We start from the raw sequence: 25,073 nt of genomic DNA, 5'->3' as shown, positions 1-25,073 counted from the left end.
ACGGCCGAAACGTTGTGATCTCTTTCTTCTTTTTTTCAGCATGGAGTAAACCTATTATTTGTTCCTTTGCAGCCTACGCATGCTGACGCAGCTCCCCCGACCTGAACTACTACAAACTAAATATAAGGTATTTTGCAGGGCTTCAATAAGTATCTGTGCACAAGGTGCATAAGAGGTCATCAGGGGTGTTTGATACATACAGTACACTCACACTTAAGAAATGACAAAACAGTAGTTTGGTTAGTTTTGCTATCTGAAGTTTCGTGGTTTTCAAACGGTATTATTCAAATACCTTTGACCATATTTCCAATATGATTTTGTGCATTTGGCAAGGAGTGGCGAGTCTACTCTGTAGCTATTCACACCATATCCACCAAAGTCTGTCAAGAGCAAACTTTAAATGAACCCTAACCCAATGGCAGAAGGTCTCGAGAGGAGAAGAAAAAGAAAAACGTACTGAGGGGAAATTCTTTAAGGCCTGCTGGGAACAGGTTGACGGGCTGATAAGGAGGTTTGTTGGCTTGGCATAATTACAAGCGGGCACAAGGAAAAAGAAGCACAGGTAATTCTTACCTGATTACGACATCGTACTTGTTGATGGTCCCTCCTAGAGAGGTGTTTTTTATCGAGAACCCATTTCCAACAACAACGCACCTTCTGCAGTCCAAGCTGAGGAGACACCAACAAAACAGCTTCTTCAGGATGTTCGGATTGTGTTCCAGATAAGACCCAACACCTCTCCTCTATTTATTGATTTTTTCCTACAAGCCCATATTAATCTTTTCGCCCCTTGTGTTTCTGAATTTCAGCGGTTTTAATTAATGGCCCTCCCCCCCCCCACACACACACCCCTTTTCAGTCTTCACTTTTTCTGTCCCAGTCTGACATTTCCCCTTCAAACCTCGTCTTAACTGTCATTGTGAAACACTAATGCTGCCTTTTAGTCTCTGTTGACAAACACATTTTCTTTCAGGATGTGACATTACACATTGGAAACCCACTGTATACACAAGACTGGTTAATTAATAACTGTACCAAGAAGTTCTTGCGACGTTTCCACAAACTAACTTAACGCAAATCTCTTCATTTCACTTACCTTTCAATACTTTGTGGCATTTCATAACTGGCTATGACAGCTAAAACCTTCAGAAGGAGCAGTTCTGGGGGAAAAAAAAGAATATTTTACTGTTCTATCAATGGATATGAATATCAATGTAAAATCCCATAGCTGTGCTGTGAAAAATTCAAGGCTACTTACTGTAAGTGTCCACTAACGTTTATTTGCATGCTGCAGTAGACCTAGAAGCCGATGTCTGCCAAGTTTACTTACTGCAGTTCTTTAAAGCATGGGTTCCCTCTAATCATCAATTATATAATTTAGGAGTTCACTGTAGCAAAACAATGCAATTAAGAAGACGGGGGGGGGGGGGGCACAGGATGAGTAGCCATGGGATAAGGCATTCCAACTTAAGAGTGTGGAGCAGCGGCTGGGGCTGTGGGCTTGAAGGCCAAAGGTTGTGGGTTCAAATCTCAGCTGAGAATGCACTGTTATACCCTGGGGCGGAATATTTCACTCCGACTGGGTCAATAAAACGCCCAGCCGTATACGTGAACAAAAACTTGAATCTGTCGCTGCTTCATTTGGCTGATGGTTTCATTCACAACAAACATTCTTAATTTAAAATGCCATTTTAATTTTGCCGATGAGAGAAATGATGAGCACCATGACACGTGACGTGACACAATGCGACGACACTGCAGAGGAAGAAACTGAGTTTGCGGTTTTACAGCTGAGTTTGCAGCGTAAATAGAGCCATCCAGTCTTTAAGAGATCAGACCAATTCGACCCAAGGAAGGGGAGAAACCAGTGAGGAGCCTTTGTCAGGGACGCCCCATAGAGCGGCTTCCTTTAAATCCTTGGGAATGAACACGCTTGTGCTCCTACAGGAGACATGGGAGCACCAGGATGTTGAGACCGACAGCAAAGGAAGAGGAAGGTCCAAGCCCAGAGAACAGAGCAGCAGGAAACACACAAAGGGGATTCGTTGAAGGTTGTGTGTGTACAGAAATAAACAGGAGCCGCACAAATGTTAATGCAATCCCCAGAAACAGTGGACTGAGCACAGACCACTTCACTTTTCAAGGGCTCACAGCCATCAGAAGGACTTGTTCCCAGTGCCTAGATATGGTCATGCATTAGTGAGAAGCCCTAAAAACATTGAAACTTACCACTCCCTTTAATGCCATAAGGTAATGGCAGACTTGCCGAAACATTTTTCCAGAAGAAATCTTCCAGATTCAGGAACAATTTGTTTTTCCTGGTGATGCTGCAGGACACATGTGGAGATACAAGAAAAATAAATGCAGATCCTTCCAGTAATCCTGTCACCACGTGTTTTATCTAATGCTGGAGCTGGAAGTTCTCAAAAGCCCTCACTTACAGTACATGCGCTGTCAGATGAGAAGGTCTCGGGCTTCTGCCACGTTTATAGTAACATTTAAAAAAAAACATTCCCACGAGCCAGCCGCATTGTAGGAACCAAAAATCAGTGTATGGCCGATTTTTAAAAAAATCTACTACCACCACCTGAACAAATCGAAGTGTGTTTTGTTTGCCTTTTTTACGACAGAAAGGAAGCAAAAGGTGTGAAACAACCATTTAGCCTAATAAGGAGAAACGGTCGTGTCTTTGAATACAAGGAACATGAGCGACCAGCCAAATTCAAACAACTCAAAGGACACCCCAAAGACAGACCCATGAAATGATTCAAATGATCTGTAAAAAAAAAAAAGACTTCGATCTGAAATACACAGTCTGGCACCTGTTCTCTATGAAAACAACTTAAACAGAACTTCCCCCCTATCCCTAAAACAATAAAAAGTTACACCGCAGCACAGTTCCTGGACCCATTTAAAAATAAACATACTGTACCTTCCGCAAACCACAACCCATGGACAAATATACACTACTGACATTAGTATACTAATAGAATTGCACTAATACTACATAATTCCAGAATATTGACATAATGATCTGTGTAGTACTAAAACTTAAAGGTTGCAGTCTGGCTTAGGAAAAGGATGGATAAAAGTGTTGTCTTTGCTTAATTGAAATGTGTCTACATTTCCCAAGAGCTCTTTCCCCAATGTGATTTGAGTTTGTCTCAAGTTTCATTTCTTGCAGTACAGGTCACAGGTTTCCTCCCAGGAGGATAGTATGTTGCACAACAGGAAACTAAGTCCAAAACGTCTGAAGTCCTTAGGTTTTCTTTAAACTAAAGATTTCAAGGACTGTATTTAGTTATTAAATGGTATTGTACAGTACAGACATCTTCCAAGACGTTTTGTATCTGGTCATTGGGAAAAAAAGAGCATTTCATTGAAGGTACAGTTACTCCTCCATTGTCTAAGTGCTATTTCCAATTCAGTGTCCCAGTCGAACTGCAGCCTGTCCCAGCAAGCAATGGGTGGAAGGAGGGATACACCTTGGACAGGATGCCAGTTCATCTCGGAGCACAAACGGATACCAGCACGCGCTCAGAGCAGGGCCCATTTTCCCCAGCAGGCAATGAACCTACCAGGATGTTTTTGGACTGAGAGGAGAAACAGGAATACCTGGACAAAAGCCACACAAACACAGAGACTAAAGGGATTAAAAACTCCACGCAGACAGCACCCCAGGCCCAGAATCAAACCCAGTGACCCAGCACTGTCAAGTAGCAATGCTAATAGCTGAGCTACGTTGCCTCCCCAGGTGCAGTTAGCTGTTCTAGGATTTGCTGAATCTTAGAAAGAGGCTTGCTCAATCTCTCCAGTTAATCCATCAATTAAGAAACTCAGAACGCAAACAAAAACAGCACTCCAGGTCATTAAAAATCCGAAGACACTGCTCACAGAGGGGAGTTCCCTCGGATATCCTGACTAATTTCCACTCCAGGAAATTCCACAATCTGCCCTTTCTTGCAATTTTTCCAATTGCTGTGTATGTAGTGGAACCTACTGGCACAGAAGGGCTTTCGGGTTTAAGTTCCCATACAAAGACTTTCACTTGCCACATTTGCAGTGTTAGTAAAAGACTACAAAAATATTTCCTTCATCTCGCTGACAAGACGCGTTTGCAGGAAAGGCTGACAAACTCTTAGATGAACACAAGATCTCCGGCTGGCAGAATGCTTATATAATCTGCTGGTTCAGATGCCTGAGGGCCAGTGTGCTGTACTGTTTTATTTCAACTACGCTCTTAAACGAGCAAAGGCTGCTGGTTACCGGTTTAACTGGACGAGTGTAACAGAAACTTCCAGTGCTTCAGACCTGAAAATCCACCGACACACCAGCACCAGTATTGAACTGCCCTTTGCCCTAGTTCATTCCCTTCCCTCTCCCTGTTGCAACATTGTACAGTCTCCCACAGGATCCCATATATTACACATTTGCACAACCAAATGCATTTCTTAATAATCAATCATTATAATCAATATCGGAAAGATCTCAGTGTGCTTCAAATATCCCTGCTGGACTCATCTTTGGGGACACTTGATGAACACTTTTCTAAAAACAAATTTAAAGAAATTATTAAATATGTCTTCTTGATTTACTAGGATGGGGAAAATGCACTTTCTGTATGGAAGCTGCTGTGTGGTCATTTGCATGGTATGATGCTATTTGTCTGCGCAACTGTATCAATATATACATATTTATACATATATGTTTTGTGTGTACAAAATTTAAATAAAATGAAAAATGTACTTATCTGGCACCCATACAATATGTGAGATTTAGACAGAATAGTTTTAGACTTTTATCTATGCAAGATATTTCATCGTTTGTTCTTTCTAGGGGTCTATGCATCCACAGATCTTAAGGGCTTGAGACAGAATGCAATGGTAATACAGTACAAACAGATATTAAATTTAAAAATGTCTACCAAAAAATTCTTCAAGTCATTCACTCCTTTAAATTGGGTTTAAGGTAAATTACTTACTTTAATCCCAGACTCTCGTACTTCTTTGACGTGTACCAACTTTCACACAGTGGTCTGCTGGGGATGGTAGCTTTGCTGCTTCAACCATAACAGAGAAAAGAGCAATGATAACCATACATGTTGAAAAGACAAGAGACTGCCAGCAAATTCTACAATGATAAGGCCAATCTTTTAACATGGACAGCAGCTAACCTCACACAGACAGACACAGAGAAAACTTTCAAGCTAAAGTAACCATTTTCCACTAAACCCAAGATATCACTTCAAATTGAAAATCAATACCAGCACTGGCAGGGAATAACAGTTTTAAAATGTCCCCGGACACCAGCCCTGACACCAGGCCTATGGCGAGAGAGCCATATTTTGGAAAAAAGGCGCAGAACAACTTTACCTGTGCATGTACACTTGAGTGCAGCAGTACGAAATGAAGAGCAGTACTAATGGTATCAGCCTGATGAACCATGCTGTGTAGAAACAGAAGAAAAATCACTTTTAATCACAGACATTTTTTTAAATACAGGTATATGCATGTTTACAATTTTATTATAATTGAAAAAGACTACTCAAACTCCAAATCAAAAACTAGAAGCCCAAAACAATATGTACAGTATACTGTACATGTAGATAATTATAACAAAGATTGTGCTTTCATTTTAAAAGGCACCATTTTTTCACATTGCCGCATTTTCTACATGCTTTAACCCATGAAGAGTGCTCTTTCCCTTTCCCACACTGACAATACAGTGGATATCAAAAGTCTACACACCCTTACTGAGATTTCAGCGTTTTTGTTGATGTAAAGGCTGAAATCACGTCAGCCCTTTTTTCACACTGAATCAGATTTTATAACCAACAATATTTAAGTAAAAAACAGATTTTTCGTGAAAAATAATTAAAAATAGAAAACGTTCAATGCCTTTGTTGCTATCACAAGACTTGGAACCTTCCAAGAGCTTAAAGGGGAACTGCAACATTATTCTAAATTCGGTATTTCAAACTTCAATGTAGGTACATGTAAGGTGCAAAACCTCCAATTTTACATCACAAAACAGAGAAAATTTCCAGGTATGCGTATTGCATATTGCCATCATTACCTGTAATTCAGAACGCGACAACAAAACTTCTGGTGACATGAGGTGGCACCATTACAGTGCTTTGTAAATAAGCAGGTATGTGAACACAACTCTTTTAAGCCAATTGAAATACTGCTCTTAGTTGTAGAACCATATTCAATGCACATCTTAGGTCTATACTTAGGTCTTAATCATAGTTATGATCTTAAACTGTGAAGATTGTTTGGTATTTGTCTATCAATCACTGATGTCACCCTCTCACTGCACTCTCTATTCGTCAGTTTCTTTGGCAATAGTGGTAGGAAAAGTTTTGGTTTAGTATCTAAAATAAAAATGTATTTCATATTATGAACTATGAAATAATCAGGGTTCCTAACCATGTAAAACGCCAAATCAGAAATAAATTCAACACATGTGCTTTTCTAAACAGCCAATATTTGAAAACGAATTTCTGTTGCAAAAAAGCGAATGCTTCAGACAAAGTGAATTTTGCTACTGTATTAATTCATTTAAAGTATAATGTTATTAAACCAATGCATGAAAGGCAACATGTTTTTTAATAATTTAAGCAGACTGCCAATTTGAATGAGTGCAACTGAATTGAATTCAAAATAACTGACTTCCAGCTGGTTTGCCGACAAATACTATTTGTTACCTTGTTAACTCTGAATGCAGATCACGTTGGAACATTTCTGTGGAGAAATGTCTGCTGCACAACCAGTACTTATTCGCTTGTACATCACGCTGAATCTCGTTAGTTAACTTGTCGATGGGAACAGCATCAGTGCCTGTGTTTATTACCCATCTCTTGGCCTAAAAAGGATTAATGCTGTTTGTAGACCAGGTTTCCCTTTTTTGTTTGCAGGTACTAGTGAGCAGGAAGGGCTGCTTTACATCACAATTCTGGCAATCTCTCTCTCTCGCCCGTGGTGAGATCAGAGGTTTGCGACACAGTGCCAACCATACAGAACTTTCTAAAAATTAATGATAATGATAATGATTAATGATTGATTTGCTCTACCATCAATTAATTACTGAGATTTCATACCTAGTCTGAGAAATTGGGACTGCGGTTCCCCTTAAGTACCCAATTGATCCTTAATTACTTCAACTGGGTTTCTCCTGATAGTTTTGATTTTTGAGGATTAATGGAAGAAAAGACTGGCATTTCGATGAAAGCCCCCTATTTTTCAAATTTGACTTTACCATGGTTTAACTATATGTTTTTTATATGATCTGCCAGTTTTTAAAAAGGAGTCTAATCTGACTTGCTGGTTCGGTCAAAGCAACCTGGGTTTCTTTTTCAAATAACACTTTGCACCTTTTGAGAAAAAAACTCCACTATTGCAAAGGAACATTTGAACAAACACAAACCACAAACACTGCTGAAGGCTGTAACATTTTTTTTTTGTTTCACAATATTTGCACAAAGTATTCAGAGGGATTAAAATTATTTCAGCCAAACAGTCTTTTCCGTTCTCCAACTGTACTAAATAAACGCAGTGATACTATTTACAGACCACTAAGTCTGCCAACAGGCATTCAGGATCAAAGCTATGTACCAATTTAATCGAAAAATGTTGCAACCATTCACATGAAAGAACAAAATGAATTAATTCTACATAGTAAGATTTGCATTTCGGGAACCACTTTGGAAAATGCAAAATTTGTAAACGTCTTTGTGACATTTGGCGTTTTGTTTATTAATTTCAGGCATGGATCTACACTCCACCCAGACTATGTTCAAAGACAAAAACATCAATGTTTCATTTTTAAACATTAACAGTACAAGACCACAAAGTAAAGCATTAAAGGGAAGTATTAAAATGTTTAAATGTCAGGGACAGTCCTCTGGCTCGAGTTGATCACGATGAGCTGCATTGGAACTTTAGTCTGTAACTTAAAAAGTGAAATAACCATCAAGCCCATTCGCTTGCAGACGAGAACACTACCTACATTAAAACTTTAACGTCATATTCCAGGTTGAGTTTATAAAAGGGATTTTCAACATTTTATTAAATGCAATACATTATGGAAGTATATCTACATTTAAATAATAACCATCCTCTTTTGTAGATTAATTGAAATTTAGTAACAAAGCCCTAGTCCTGGCCATAGCCTGAAACACACACATCCATTAGGTGCATCTCGTAACTGTTTATAACATCACTAATAATAAGGTGATAATAGATTATTCGTAGACAGTAACAGTGACCCTGCTGGTCACGAGAATATAAGGTGTGACTGACATTTCTGACACTGGGCTGCATGATCACTATGCAAGGGAAGATATTAAGTCTCTGGAAATACCTTAGGACAAACTTACTGAAGATCATGAAGCAAAAGTCACATTGCTGCAAGGGGTCATCATGCAACATCACATGATCTGCAAGAATCTACAACTTGCGATGGTACTGCACAATGGAGGTCAGCTGAAGCGAAGGAATTAAAAATGAAACAATGCAGCCTATTCATACTAAACAGAATCACAGTAAAAAGTCCCAGGACACAGTACACTAGAACATACTTTTGGGAAAAAAAACATGCACTGGCTTAGCCCACGTTCTGCAAAAAAAAAAATGCTGTGCATGCAAACCAGTAACTAGATATACTGTAACTAGTTGCAGGTGTCTGTGCAAATTGGCCAGTTTACATGCCACGTATTTTTCAGACTGAAGCATTCCGACATTCGACGTTTCTGTGCAATGAGCCACTTGCTCGGTTGTGGCGCTTGTGTTGTATTACAGCAATGGGTCACCTGGTTAACGTAATGGTCCCATGTACTGGTCTGTACATGTATAAGCAACTAGATTGCATTAGCATTTCCTAAGATGCCATGTAAAATAGAAATATGTTACCTTTCATTGAGCTCGGCGTGTTGTTGTTACTTTAAAAAAGTCTGGGAGACGAAGAGATGCACTTACAGCCACCTGGACATACTGTATGCATTATTTTGAGTTATTATTTTTGCGGCAATAGTAATGTGCTAAAATGTTACAATATCTGTGGCCAGTACCAAGTAAAGTTTTTAATTGTAACAATTACTATAAAAATGTTCCTGCATATTATTATATTATACAGTACATTGTTGGAATCTGCAACAATAAACAGGACAACTGTGCTCCTGTGTCCCCAACAGGGGAATCTGGACACCATTAACTGCACACTGGAAGAATATTTATCTTTTATTTAAATCCTGAGATAAACTTAAGGAGGCTACAAAGGGGTTTCATAGTTAAAATCAATTATTTCAAGCAAAGCTTTCATTTCAGCTTCTGACATGTTCTTTAACTGTGCACTCTACCACTGAGCTACATCCCCAATTATCAGACGACTACAAGCACCACAAACTCATTTTTCTCTTTTGTACTCGCTACAGCTTCAGAAAAACCCTCGACAGCAACATGGAGAGGATAAGGGACTTTTTAGAAAAGAGGAGTCCCTACCAAATTTATTGTGTCATACAAATGACAAAGTCCAGGTGTCTGTGTAGTAGAAGTCTCTTTATTTCATATGCATATGGAAGAACAGCTAGCGACCACCGAACTAAAAAATAAGCAACTAAAGACGGTCTTTTATACCGTGAAACAAACAGGTTCTACATATCTACATACATGTAGGTTCTACAGCTACAATATATTCTGAACGAATGATAAGACAATAACATATCCCTATATGGTTATTAATCATATCTAAGTTGCAGAATAGACAAAAGTTCTGGGCACACAGCCAGCTTATCTCATATATGCCCACTTATCCTACTGACCAAGGACAGGCAGCACATTTATAAATTGGGGTGCAAAGCCAACTACAAACCACTAGAAAATTGATATTATTATCTCACTTCCCAGGTGTCTCCTTCATCTCTTTATCTCCAACAACCATTTTAATTCAAAGGAAGAATCAAAAAAGACAAAACTGCATAACAGTGTGCATGCCTGGGTATTTTTGGCCTCATACACAAATTCAATCCCATTTAAAAGATTCATTACTTAGCATGTGGAATTAAACTAAAATTAATTGCCGTCTTGTGAGCTCTGGATTGGTTTTTCAAGGCAAAGAGAAGTAGTGAAACATTACCTTGCAAGGAAACCAATAGGTACCATGCAAAATACCTGTTAAAACAGGTACATTGTTTATACCAACATACCCAGCACACAGCCCTCTATGTCTGAAACACACAAAGGTTGAGTTGCATTTTCCCCCAGTTCACATTACTAAAAATACTAGAATATCCTTAGTATATTTTGTCAAAACACTCTAATCACTCCTCATAAGTAAACTATCCTTAACTCTGAAAATTTAAAGAGAATTTTAACCTGCTCCTTCCAAAAACACTGCTCATTTATAAAAAGTGGGAAACCAGAGTCACAGAGAGAAACACTGAAGCCAAATCCAAGATCTTCCGTCCATACTGTACATCTGCCTCAGGAATTCACTTTCATGAGACACCTCTTTCACACATGGAGACCAGCCTTGTGAAGAAAAGACTCATTTGGAGTGATGACGCAAAGGCGCCCCAGATGCCGAGAAGAGTCGAGTTCTCCGTTTTGCTGTGTAAAAATCTATCTTGTAAAGCCCAGAAGTAAGCGCTCGCCTGCCATCTGCACCAGCTGCATGCCTTCTCCCCTCTTGACGTGAACGGAGAAAATATTCTCCAATCCAAGTCCACATTTTTTGTTTTCCATATTTTGGCCAATCCACTACCCGGTATTTAAAGGATCAGGCGGATCTCCCATTTATTCTAGAAGCAGGTCGAGACGGGAACATTTTTAAAAAAAGACTGTAATCGTGAGGCAATACCCACACAGCCACATACTGTAGCTACAGGTTAAGTTTCTACAAAACATGAACTGTCAACAACAGATAACAGAGTCTGTGGCCAGTTGCATAACATATTTTACCGGTCTTGAACTCTGTGTAAATCTCACTTGAAAAGCATTGCTTGGAACTGTTAAACACGCTGGAATTCATGCCATGAGAAACTGCCTACTTAAAATATTTAACACTGAAAAGGTCTTATTCCATTAGGCCACAATCACCAATTGACAGGGAAATATAAGGAATACAACCTCTTAACAAATCACGACAACACTTTGTAGATTCCGCATTCTGCTCTCACTTTGCGACTTGTCTGCCACACATAATGCATTTCATTTTTTTTTTATGCTGGACTTACGACCCTTTCTTATTGTAAATCCTTTACAATGTCGCCACTGTGGTGTATATCACACCAATACTCATCATATCAGGCAAATGCGATTTTATCCTTTACTTTACACCTCAATACCTGTCTGAACTTTTATCGCCCTACTCCCCAACTCGCAACCTCCTCTTCAAATTCTGCCCTCCTTACTGTCCCCCAAGCCCGTCTACATTGTATGGGCGACAGGGCCTTCTCCTGCTATGCCCCCAAGCTCTGGAACTCTTTGCCCAAGGATATTAGAAAGTCACCTTCTCTAAACTCCTTCAAATCTAGACTCAAAACCTTCTTCTTCAGAAAAGCCTTTACTTAACTGGTTCCATTCTTCACCCCTCTGCTCTTCTTAATACCATCTTCCACGGTCTCCTCTATTGTTATTGTTGTATTGTGCAATTATAATTGTGTCCTATCTTGTGAAATCTTATTTATTGTTGTAGTCTTCTTATTTATTGTTATTGCCACCCTGTAAAGTGCTTTGAGAAGCCACCTTTAAAAGCGCTATATAAAATAAAGTTTTTTATTATTATTATTATTACTGTTTCAGAAGCAAAATTCCACTGCGAGTGGAAGTTGCCTTCATGAAGGGAAGCTTACTTTTAGCAGTCTTGAGGGACATCTTCACCTGTTCCTTCTCATTCTCGTTTCTGAATGTTGCATGTTGTTGTCCTGGAGAGAAAGAAAACAAGGCAACATGAGAAAAATAATCCCGACAGGTGGAGCAAGAACTGCAGCTTTCAGAAGGATATGAATACAGCAGGTCGGCATCGCGGAACAGTCTCGCAGTGCCTGGGCCACGGGTTCTATTCCCAGGGGTCTGTCTGGGTGGAGTTTGTATGTTCTCCCCATGTTCAGGTGGGTTTTTCTCCTACAGTCCAAAGACATGCAACTGGCTTCTGGGAAAAGTGGCCCTGTTGTGAGGGTGTGTCTGTGCCCATGTGTGCCCAGTGATGGACTGGCTTCCATATCCCATATCCTACTGTACCTTGCACCTCTTGCTTGCCGGACTAGGTTCCGACTCCCCCCAAACCCATGTAGAAAAAGGACTCGCATCCTCAACTGAGGAAATAAGCAGAAGCTGCCAGTATTGCACAACTGGAGCGTGATGCAAAGCTATGCAAAGAAGGCGTCCATTGAGGAGTTATTTTAAGGCAGACCATCAGTGGTATTTAAATTCTGCGTTAATATAAACGGTCTACTGACTGCGGTCACTTACAGCGAAGAAGTGTCAAGAACAAGTCGTTAAGGAGGAAGAAAGCATGTGCTGTGCCAGGTCTTCTTCTGCCCGTAACTTTGCACCACTAATGAAGTTCCTCACAACCTCTGGACTTGAAGAAGCCTTTTCGGAACATAGACTTCACTCAGATAAGAGAAGATCACTTTAATAGCACTTTATTATTGAATACCCCAGCTTGCTCTCCACGAGACAGGCAGGCACACAGACAACAAGGGCAACTCGTTCACGGTCCAAATTTCAAAATGCACCTCATTTCGACAGCCTAAACATCTAGTTGAGAATACCGGCCTTGTATTCTCATTATCACCGTTAAGAATAACTTGGCAAACACCTTTACTGCAACAATTAAGAATATTAACTCCCGGCACCGATGCGGTGTTTTACACCCCAAAGGATGCCTAAGTGTTTAACATACAGCAGGGGACCAGCTCATTTCATCCACCACTGAAGTGCAGCACCTGCAGACGGGACGCACCAACTACACACGGGATAGAAGTGGAGAAGTGAGAAAATTGCTTCAGCTCTTGCGCTGTTGGGGTGGGGGGGACTGTACCGCTCTGCTGGTGACATGACTTTTGCACACTTCAGCCCCCTCAGACGACGCGATTCTGGAGAAAACCACAAACCCCTCATTTTTACCTCAAACGAAGGCCTGGGGATTATAAAGGATTACTGAACATCTGACGCCACGCATACTGTAGCTGCTGGTTGTTTTCGAGATTACAGCCAGGAAATCTCTTTATTTCTAGGCGACGCACATGAGACCACCGATGTGGTCTGCAGATATTTCACAAAACAGTATAAAAAAGTGCAACAAATCTCTCCGACTGATTTATACACCTTTCATTAAAAAGGTTTATAAAGCCAGGGAATTCACCTGGCTTTACCAGCCTGAATCCTTCCAAGGGATTAATTTTGAGAGACAATATACATGAAAATTATTTCAACCACTTTATAAAGAAAGAGAAACAAAGCTCATGTTCAGGGATTATGGTCTACTGCATTAATCTAATGCCCTAAACAAGGCACCTCATATTTTTATGTGCCACTGCACTGCATATTAACTGATTATATACTTTGGAGGGCTTTTATTACGGTCTGATTATTTTAAGAACTTTTAGTTTTACTTTATTGAAAAGAAAAGCACCTCATAGAGATACCTCGCTGTATGAAGGAGGTTTTCCATATTTCCCAGAAACCCAGAACGAACCACAGTTTCAGTCTGCCAGTTATAAATTACAAAACCACTTTTAAGTACTTGATAGCAGATCCCCACTGCGTAAAAAGGAAGAAACAAAGTTGCTTTTAGCAGTTTGTATATGGTACGGTTATAAAGTCGGGAAACCATCACAGCAGCCCTGTTTGCATTCTGCAGGTGGGAATCCAAACTCTTTAAGTGCTCAGATGTGTTTGATAGTTAAAAGAAATACTTGGGATTACAAGGAGTTATAACAGAAATGTCTGCATTTATACAACATGTAAATCCAGGAGGATAAAGTATATCAATCTTGTAAATCTACAGCTTTCAAACAGACTATAAAAGAAAATCAGTATTTTCACTCTGCATTGGGAACTAGGTGCTCATTTCTTTTTTTTATGCAAGTCATCACGGCCACATTTGGTCTTTGATGTAATGTTTTCACAGGTATTTCCAGAGATTGTCTTCAAAGCTCAAGAGCACCGCCAAACAGCTGGATGAGATTTCCTCATCTCGTAATGCGGCAAGTGCCTTACTGCAACTTACTGTCTCGCCAATCACACCAATCTCCTGTGCCTCTCAAGACAGATGCAGCCACACACCTCAATAACATCTCAATCTCAGCTGTAGAACATGACCTGCAGCGCAGACGACTTTCTGACTCTCAAGTGAAATGAGCAATCTTCTGCGCATGTTAGCATAACTTCTTTCAGTCAGGTGTTGTTTTTCCAATTTTGTGCACTTCATTGCACCTAAAGAAATCAGCGCTGATGTATCTTCAATATCAAAGCCCGTAGCACAGCAAATTACAGTGAAATAATGTTATATTGCAATTAAAGATTGCTATAAACGTACAGCAAGTGTCACAAAAACTGAAACCATGATGACACACAGAAAAAGGGAAGAGAGATCCTGGTTCTTCCCTTTATTATAATGTGACCACAGTGAGGCCATGTTCTCTATAATCTAAATAATTCAAGAAGATGCTAATTTGCAGACTGTGGCTCAAACCATAATGCACAAGTCACCAAAAAGACCACAGAGAATCCTTATTTTTACCCATATCCTGGGGATCAGTGATTATTCTTATTTTCTTGGGTTAAGAAAAAAAAAAAGACAGCTCTTAAAGTGAAAATTTAAATAATGCAATTGCGATTCTTTGTAATATTCACTTTTGTTCTTTTTTCAAAGACTGCTAGCAGGCCTTTTAGAGACATGCCACAGTTGCTAAAGACAACACCGTAAACTGTATAATGTTTCTACATGTTTGAATGGGAAATCCCCAACTCATACAGATCTTTTCAGAATATAAAAAAATAAATTTGGCCCAATTTGCCGCTTACCTTGGCACAGAATTAGAGTCAATATCTTAATAATTCTATTACCAAAGCATAAGAGGTTGTGACTCTAATGCACTCTCTTGGATATGTTTTATGTTTTATCCATATTAAAATCATATTTGTGCTTATACAGAAGTATGTGACTTTACCTCGTGGTTATATTCTCTTAATCAATCCTGAAAGGAGGACAAGAGCAAATCACTGACAAACCTGACTGATTCGATTTCGTATCTTCCCTGCCTCCAGAAAGAGTCTCACTAGACTTGGGGCCCCTCCTTTAAAAACAAAACAAAACATCCTAGTTGGCTCATTCTCCTATTAACTTGTACTGTATCTTTGCCATTTAACCTGGTTATTAGAACAAAAAAAAACTGCGATGTTGGTCCTACATAAATGAGAAGCACTAGCCTTCTTTAAGGTATATTTATCAATTCCACCGAAGAATAATACCAGCAAAATCCTAGCATTATGGAATCACGCCTCTGCTTGGGTTATAATCCATGCAAGCAATTTTTTTTAATCAGAGCCTCTGGCAGATCGTTTTATTTCCATCAGAAGAGAAATATAAGCCTCTTTTAAGTGAAATCATACCTCGTGATGATGATATGAAAATGCAGAACAAAAAGCACCTTCATTATAACCACTGAGCGATCTTTGTGCTGCTAGAAACTACCGAATTCCACTTCAATCTCTCTCTGTGTGGACAGCCACTGATACCATGAGACAGTCATGGGAAGAAAAAGGCACAGCAGAATCTATATATAACATATACAGCAGAATATAGGCATCCACAAGAGGAGAACAGAAAACAGATGAACAAGACTCCCCACACCCCTCTATTTCCAGAATTCCTTAAAGGCATAACACCCCCCAGCCCAATGTTTGCTGCATTTTCACAGTTTTCCATGAGCTGAAGAGGGAAAATGTGTTTAATTCAGTGAGTGCACATCACTTTGGTGTGTCTTCACTATTAATGTAGTCAGCCGGTACGTATTCTGTGGCCCCCTACTGCAGATATTAATATCTCTGTACTTCAAGTGTTCCACAGACACAGGGAAATAATTACAGGAAAAAAAATATTCTGAGAAATGTCTCGGATTCGACACCTGCGTTTCCAGCCTGTAATCCCTTTCCCATGTTCAAACAGCAATGCGAGTAGTGAAAATGAGACTAGGATAGCCAGACGTGTTGACATAGGAACACACTGCAAACTATTATTTCTTTGTCATACGGCATTTTCTAGAGCCATCTTGCCTTAACTGTAAGTCCAAAAAACTCTCTTAACGACCTCCTAAAAAAACAAAGCAGCCTTGTCTCACCCTGATATTTTACGGTGCTGAAATCTAATTCCTAATGTTGAATGTCAATATTGTGCATTCACAATAATCCTTCACAGTATTAATTACTGTCAACACTGAGATTTAAGATTAAGATTTGCATATGTTTGAAGGACATATTTCATTTTCTGCACTTGTGTTACAGTCTACCTATAATTGAGCAGAGGAATGCATTCCTCCCACAGGCGAACAGTGAAAACCACAAAAACACAGAGCTCAGTGAGACAGACTGGTCTGTCCCAAAAATGTGCCAAAGCTAGATTTCAAGCCAACCAGCACCGTAGGGAAGATCATTAAATAATTCAAGATCAACCTAGGCAGACAAATCCAGTGGAATAGAATGGAAAAAGTCCTTTTTCCCTACAAAGATTAAAGCGGATCAGCCTTGGATGGAACCAGAAAAATACTTCATAAAACCGGAAGTCGGTTAAGGGTATATAGCAAGAAAGGCTTTACTTGGAATGGGGGGAAAAAACAAATTGTGAACATTTGAAAATACCATTCCCAATGGGTGTTGGAAGTAAAAAATAAACAAACATTCTGCTCATACAGTAAAGCTCAAAATCACTTCCAAACTCTTTCATCTATACATGTAAGCTTAAATCTAGAAGAAATAATATCGCAAACTATTTTTCGCTGAGCTAGAGCAAAAAAAAAAACCCCGGTAATTAATCTTCTACAAAGTTAATGACTATCCACGCAAGCCCACACACATGTACACAGCCAGCAGTGCTTCTTGAGAGGCTGCCAGCATGGGCAACATCTGCTCTTAAGCATACTGTAAAGCACCAAATGAAAGGGGTGATATTTATTTCACTTAGTTAATTTTTCGCAGAGGTGCCCATAAATCAGCTATTAAAAGCGGGTGCATGCAGACGTCATTAATTCAGTACACGTTAGAGGCCTGGAAGACATTGTAGCCATAACCAGCTCCACACACAGTGTGTTGAATTAAGCAGTTTAAGCCCCCAGGAAGGGAAAAGAACAGGAAGCGAGGGTTAATCAGCATGGGAATGACCTTGAATTTACATGCGGTGTACACCTCATTCAAGAGGCACAAGAAGGAATTCGATTTTTGGAGTTTTCTGAATTTCTTTTAGAACCACAAAGCTCAGCGTTCCATTCTCTGATCTGAAAAGTCACGCCACACTACCTTTGGTGCCATTTTTGAGACTAACTAAAGTTGCACCTAGCAGAGAGTTTGCTCAAACAAAAGCATGTTACAGCCCCTTCCGAGCTCACTGAACCTGTAGTTAAATCTACCACACATAATTTTTAAACTTCAGTACACCTGCATTTAGAGATGCACTAGCAAGTTTGATAAAAACACTACTTACTGAGAACTGTGCTCCGTCAATAAGATCTGAATAAACATTCATTATACAAACCATGGATCTTTTAAATGACAGAACCTGTACAATTTGACAACAGCAACAAAGGGAAATTGAGACTCACGGAGGAGAAGCCACACTACACTGTGAGAACTGTGCCTTTGAACATCAAACAGACCGTGACCATTAACATTGTATTGACGGTAAAGCATTTCTTAGCATTAATTAAGTTTCATAAGAGCGTGTTCCTTTCGCATTGCTCTGCTACAGATGAGGTTATTTCTGGGACTTCATCGTCCAGAGATACAGACTCTTCATGAAAGTGGAGCACCACAGTGGGTTTTGATTTTCTTTGTGGGGGTTATTACACAGGCAGCACAGTGAGGCAGTGGTTGGCACTGCTGCCTTGCAGCACAGAGCCCTTTGTTCAATTCCCGGGATACTATCTGTGTGGAGTTTGTATGTTCTCCCCCATCCCCCACGGATTTTCCACAGGTACCCCAGTTCCCTCCCACGTGTCCAAAGACGTGCTGGTAGATTCATTGTCTACGGGGGAAAATTTGTCCCGCTGTGAGCGTGTGCGTTTGAGTCTGCAACACTGCACTGGATACAGCAGTCAGAAAATGTTCATTATTTTACTGCTAAAACAATTTTACATTAGTTAACTATTTGACAGCTTTGCTGTAAAAGTCAGGTGTTCCATGCTTTTGGAACAAGAAGTCAAAATAAGGGCAGATACTGGAGTTGGTCTAGTTTATTTTTTTCTTTTCCAGGAGGCTGTTGTCCTGAATTAGATCTACAGATTTATCTATTTCTGAAATACAGTATCCACATTTCCTGTTCCATTCATTTGCTGGCAGGGGCTGTTCTGCGCAGACATTTGTTCCATACCAAATGTCACTTGCTTATGTTTACAACTTTGTAATTTATTTATGACTCAGTTGATTTCTTGTTTTACAAAATGATAACAATCGGTTAAGATGTTTACAAGAGCTAATTTGGCATTGCATATGTGCAGTCTACTGGCAACCTCCCTACAAAAAAAACAAACTAAGAATAATAAAAAAGTATTTAAGAACTAAACAAAGCTTTTAGAATAATATGATCCAATTATATAGAAAGTATTTGAGCACCCACAGAACTGGAGCCTAACCTTTAAGGTTTTTAATCCCCATAAGAGGAGTTTAAATACTTCCTGCTCATGTGTTTTGAATAAAAGCCCATAATTTTTCTGATAAACTTCATTTGACACTGGTGTACAAGGAATGTTGTGCACAAAGCAGAAATGTTAGCACTTGAAACATGATAGTGAACGCAAGAATGGATAGATTACATGGAAGCTTCGGGAAGCAGAAGAAATCGAAAAGCCTTTCTACAGTACTTCTGAAAGAGCCTTTGCTGTACATTGAAAAAAAAAATGGAGAAGATCCATTAAGTAGATGGAGAGACAGAACAAGAGCACCCCCAGTATGCAGGATGATTCAATAAAACCAATTTTATAGAACCTATCTATGTTGGGGGGGCGTGTTCTGAAAAATAAAATCAATACAAACACATTACCCCAAAATGTCTCCTCTGCAAAAAATCAGCACAGTAGAGGATGCCCCCCTCAAGGACACAAGCACAGAACAAACCTGCCAGTAATACGCATTTGCCACATTTCTTTGAAAACACAGACTCGTTTGCCACACAAACTGCACCAGAGATCACTATGTATGACATATCACTACACAGAAATTGACAATTCTCGGTTATGCTACTTATGTGACAAGCAGAAATGCGATGCCAATCACAAAGGAAACTGCCACAGCTTTTGGCCCCGAGAATGTATTACGCGCAAAAGATCCGGACTGTGAATTAAAGAACGCTTTAGCTTTCCTCTTTTCCTCAAAGCGGTTAGGAAACAAAAAGCCTTTGGACTCAGGACTGACAGGTTGCGAGTTCATGCTCCTGCTGCTGTACCTTGAGCGACGTACTTTACCCCAGCTGCTCCTGTGCACTCAGATCATCCTCGCAATGAAGCAGCATCCTGCGCTGGTGGGGTCAGAGTCACGTGCTCTGTAACTTGTAGTTTCCATGACATGGGCCCCTGTGGCTTTGGTATGGACTTTACCTTTTTTTTTTCACTGAATGATAATGTCACAGTACCAGGACATATAAATCATCAGTGTCAAACAAACAAATCATTCGACCTTGTGGGTTGAACAGTAACAAGAATTATTGCCAACTGCAAAGATCTTCAGAGCCATCTCCCCCTCCCACCCCCCTCTACATTTGTGCGACAAACACAGCACGAATGCCTTAAGTGAAAGATTGTTACTTGTTTTGCAGGTATGCGATTTAAGCACACACCTCTCTTACGTGTGGATTGAAACAAGGAACGTTGGTACAGTACATGCCCCAAGTGTTAAGGGTGCAAAAGCAGGAACACGTTACACCTGTCTTGGCATCCCTGCCCCGACTGCCTGTGATTTTCAGAATTGGCTTGAGATTTTGCTTCTGACATTTAAAAATGATCACTGAAAAGCCCCTTTCTATTTTAAAGGACTGCTCCAACTACAGACTTCCTCCCAGATCTCCAGCCCCTTTCTATTTTAAAGGACTGCGTCAACTACAGACTTCCTCCCAGATCTCCTTCCCATTCCTTAGACCAGTCCGTCTTCCGTGGGGGAACTGTCACTGGAATGACCTGCTCCATGATATTACGGCAGTTGAGTTCTTGACAGCATTTGAATCAAGAGTAAAAACATATTTGTACAAGAAAGCCTGTATTTTATACTGCTGTACTGATTCGGGTCCATTTTATTACGGTATTGGTTTTTTTTATGCTGTGGTGTCTGATTTTATTCCGTATTGTATCCTGTTTATTATTTGAGTTGAATACAGTATATTCAATTGTACTGTACCGCACTTTGAGATTGACCTATGAAAAGTACACTATAAATAAAATGAGTAATCACACATTACTCACAAATTGAGTTTTTTTGCTTAGTTTTACAATGCTGTGTTAAAAGCTTAGTTTGAGTGAAAAGAATCCAAGTGTCATTTAGCAATCTTTAATTCACATTGTTCAGAATCTCCAAACACTTGATCACACCACCTTAAGGTAGACTAGAAATGAACAACTAATATGAAATACTGTACTGTCTAATCCATTCCATTTAACACTTCTGACGTATCGGCAGGACTTTGTCATCACTAGCTTATTTGTTCCACTCTACACCTCCACAAAGCAAAAAAAGCTACAAAATACAGATCTTGGAGGATTACTTATCTACAAACAAAAAGGCTAAATTTTCAGTTGAAGACCGCCGTAGAATTGTGTTCCTATACAAAAAGGAAAAGCATTGATTGCATGGAGTACACCAACGCAAAATGACTGACATTTACCAGGTTGTTTATAGTAATATGCTATTAAACTACACACAAAAGTCCATTACCAAGTAACAACACTTTTAAAAAAAAATAAATCACAATTTAACTGTGCATCCATCTTTTGAAAGATATATGCTGTTAACATGTTAGCGAATTAATGTATATAATATTCAAGAACAGCTACCCCCCCACACAAGAAAATAGGTATCCTATATTTTTAAGTCATCGTAGAAGAGCAATTTTGCTGACGAGTATTTTTTTTAAGCAAATACTCTCAAACATATCAACAATATTTAAAATGACACACCCGGTCTCTATTTAAAAAAAATACCAATGATCTGGAAATAATGATTTGACCTCACAGTTTACTTTTATTTCATTTCGTGATTACGTGCTTAGAAAGTCAGGCTGTGTAGATTCTGTAGTAATGATTAGGTTACACGATTCAATTACTGGCAGCTTCGACAAAGCCAAGCTTTCCAGTCTGCCTAAAAACATGAATTATTTTAATTTAACATTAATTATAATTTTCATTAAATTATCGAAAATGAAAATCCGTTTCTCCAGTTAATGGCAGTAACAGATGATAATTTACTCTGAAAACCACACTGTCCTGCCATAGTTTGGTGAGAAATGCATAAGGGACTCGGAAAATGTATGGCAGAAAAAAACCCATATTTGCTTTGCTTATCAGTTTGAAACATTCCTCGTGTAGGTCTGAAAAAAGGATGAACCACTCACAGATAAAGCGGTACTATAGAAATAGTCGCTTAAAAAGTACCTGCAACACGACAAACCAGACGCAAAATAATAACTTTTCAAATCCTTCCTTTTCAACATTTCTTTTAAAGACTTTTTTTTTTACATGAAAATGTCTGACTGGCATCTTGATGGGTAAAACAGAGACACATACTGTATGTGCTCTCAGCCAAGGTTCTCTGGAAAACTTCCAAGACGGGACACTTTCACAAGGGAGTAAATACACTGTTTGTTATAAGTTTAACTATGGTGTGGTGACATCTCCATCATGCCAAATGAGTTGCACAACAGGACTAGAAACAAAACTAGAATATAGGGGAACAAAAACGCTCCTTAGTCTGAACAAGAGAAAAAAAAATGGAATCTTACCCCTTTGTTTTCAGATTAGCCCAAAAGATTGCTCAGGGTACAGAAACAGTCCATTTTTAGAGGTCACAGTGGTTACTGTCGAAGGTTAGAACTTGAACTACAAGCTTTTAAAAAAATATGTGCATCTTAAAGTAGACACAAGACAACAATTTTACCACTTGTGGACAGGTTATTTCTGTTATTCCCTGGCAGATATGAGGTTGAAATTTTGTGCACGGATGGTCGAAAAGTAAAAAGATACAGTACCTTAGTTTCGGCCTAAGCATTGGTATGTCGGTGATATTACAACCTTTACTCTGTCCTTGTTGGAGATGGTGTTCTGTGCCATTAGTCTCAGGTGGCTAAATACTTTCCTGTCATATAAATTTTGTACTGCTAGTAATATCACCCCGGTTAATTAAACATAGATTCATTATCCAACATACACCACTGCTGAACTATTAACATGCTACTAAAGATGTTGCTTATTATTCTTCTTATCAAGACTGTTTCTATCTATATATACACAGGATAAACAGACCATCATAAAGTAAACAAATTCATGCTATTAAATAATACTTCTGCTATTAGGAGTGAGTTAATAAGAAATACAGGGAATATTAATCAAGAAGTTCTCCGATTAAGGGCCTTGCAAGCAACAACAACAACAAGGCTCTGTGGTTATTAAAATTAACAGTTGTGCAAATGAATAGTCCTACATTTGCTACAGGCACATGAAGAGTTAGTTTCCCTAACAGCTGCTCGGTACATGTAGAACATGTATGACAATATCCAAAACTCATATTTTCACACACAACTGTCATCGCCTCAACAAAAGTTTACATTGTTATTTATTTTAAAAATAGCAGTTTTGACACTAGGCCAAGTGTGACATTTAGTTGGAGACCACTTTTCAACGGAAGCTATACAACAGACCCTTGACGTATTTCAGGTGGGTAGCTGCGTCTGCATGCGTAGTCTGCAAAGGAACAAGTAGTAGGTTTATTCCACGCTGAAAAGAGAAGAGAGACAGCACAACGTTTCGGCTGTGAAGCCTTCTCCATGTTGGTTTGTTACCATAGGGACGTTCTCCCGGGTTTTGCACGAAAAATAAAAAAAGAACTACAAGACACCCACAGCTCATACCGCCTCTTTGCGGTAAAGCTGTACAAGGAGGTTATGGAACAGATAAACTTGATTTGAACACTGCTACCAGAGAGCTGCTAATATGTGCTAAATCACTGAAGAAAACGCGACTTTTACACTTGGCTACTGCCGTATTTCACGAAAGGATATTTAACAAAGGTTGAATTGTTTTGTCTGATCTTTGAAACTGCTGATAACACAGACGGTCAGAGTTAAAGAACGAATAACGGACTACATATTCATACTGTATATCCATACAATCCAAGAAGTCCTGCGCTGTCGACCATTTTGCAATTTAAACCCCAGATCTCACACTCCGCTAGAGGAAAAAAATCGGATTTTACAGTTACATTATTGCCAAATTGTATCTACACAATGTAACTCAACCTCAAACAAAACAAAAACGGAAAGTTTATTTAAGAGACGCCCGTTGTTCAAACCAGGTTTCGGATATAGGGCTGTTTGCCATTTAGTTTGCGGGGATTGTTTTTTTTTATTATTTAATATTGTAGCACGTTTATCAGTTGGTTCCTGTATCGAGGGACAACGGAATGTTTTCAAGCATCACAGTATGCCGTTGTAATCAGAACGGGTATCATACCGAAATTATTTAAAACTCGTTTTTCCGTTATCACTTATAATTTAACATTTTCGAAAATATTAAGTTACATTTTAAAGAGGAACACATGAGAGAACACCCCACCCTCTTGTCCGGAGTGTCTGTGCTACCTCATTGTGAGGCGGCAGGAAAGAGGCTATATAAAAACATCTTTGATGCAAACGGAAAAATACACCGCTTACCTTAAATATTTTGAGTGAAATCTCGTCTTTTTTCAAATCCAAATATTGTCATTAGAAATAAAATACAGATTTCGTTAAAGGGAGTAATTCAATTATCCCGTATTTCCTTTCTTACCGCACACCAAGAGATACTTGTGCACGTAAAAAAAAACAATGCGTGCTGTTGTGCTCAGGATATGAGAAGCAGCTCTCCGTGCTGACACTCCTCCGTGTTATATAGGACGTCGTCCACACAACGTTTAAAAAAAAAAGTGCAGCCTGTATTTTGCAATACGAGCGGGATCTGTAATATAGAGCGAACCAGAGGCAGGAACATCACATGAGGATGATCGTTTCCATTGGTATGCGCCCGAAAGCAAAGCGCATGCGCACGCAAGAATTCACTGCGGCCCTTCAACAGAAGATGATGGATGGGTTATTGACGCACACAGTTTTCTATCGTCTTACAGGCTATAAATTCACAATTGTTTTCACACGCGTGACAAGGGGCTGAACACTATCCTATACACATTCTTGGAGAGTGGTGGGGGGATAAACTCCACTTTACTGCAATGGTGCCAAAAACACCTTAGAAAACTTGAATGAGATTCCTTTTCTGCCTGTAGTGTTTAAAGAATGAACCATTGGGTTGGAAGACAACTTGGAGAAAGTTTATGTAGAAGCGGCAAGTACACAACAAGTGCTCGATAAATAGTTCATGTCAAGTATAGTCAATATACTTACGCTATACGCCAAAATCTCTTGACAAGCCAAACATGGAAGGAGGTCACCAGCTTCGACGAGACCAAACTGAAGCAGATGGAGACTCAAGAGAAAAACTTTGAAAACTGCCTTTTTTTTAACATTCATCAGCCTCCGGCGTGTGCTGTGCAGGTACAAACACTTCAGCGCCACATTGAAGATGACACCTGACCCTTTCTGAGCTAGACACTTAAAAGACTTCAGAG

At 39.4% G+C, this 25,073-nt stretch overlaps 1 protein-coding gene across 6 annotated transcripts in view; it reads right to left on the bottom strand.

The window, feature by feature from the left end:
* st3gal4 (ST3 beta-galactoside alpha-2,3-sialyltransferase 4) overlaps nt 1–24,478 on the bottom strand; it is a 34,379-nt gene extending 9,901 nt beyond the window's left edge. Inside the window, exons 1-9 of one of the 6 annotated variants that reach the window (XM_088620136.1) lie at nt 24,127–24,478; nt 23,116–23,191; nt 11,852–11,923; nt 8,381–8,486; nt 5,373–5,445; nt 4,982–5,059; nt 2,230–2,327; nt 1,097–1,160; nt 574–669 (exon numbers count right to left, since the gene is read on the bottom strand). In XM_088620136.1, the coding sequence (XP_088476262.1) occupies nt 574–669; nt 1,097–1,160; nt 2,230–2,327; nt 4,982–5,059; nt 5,373–5,445; nt 8,381–8,432 (461 nt within the window). In that variant the 5' untranslated portion in view covers nt 8,433–8,486; nt 11,852–11,923; nt 23,116–23,191; nt 24,127–24,478. Of the gene's footprint in view, nt 1–573; nt 670–1,096; nt 1,161–2,229; nt 2,328–4,981; nt 5,060–5,372; nt 5,446–8,380; nt 8,487–11,851; nt 11,924–12,470; nt 15,182–23,115; nt 23,192–24,126 lie in introns of those variants that run through there. The other 5 variants (XM_088620137.1, XM_088620139.1, XM_088620138.1 and 2 more) reach the window with 5 other exon arrangements.
* Between the last annotated feature and the right edge of the window lie 595 nt (nt 24,479–25,073).

This window comes from Lepisosteus platostomus, chromosome 25 (genome assembly GCF_059453375.1).
Source record: "Lepisosteus platostomus isolate fLepPlt1 chromosome 25, fLepPlt1.hap1, whole genome shotgun sequence".
In the NCBI taxonomy this organism is placed as follows: Eukaryota; Metazoa; Chordata; class Actinopteri; order Semionotiformes; family Lepisosteidae; genus Lepisosteus; species Lepisosteus platostomus.
The sequence above is the reverse complement of the archived record's forward strand: the minus strand, read 5'-3'. Positions and strand labels throughout refer to the sequence as shown.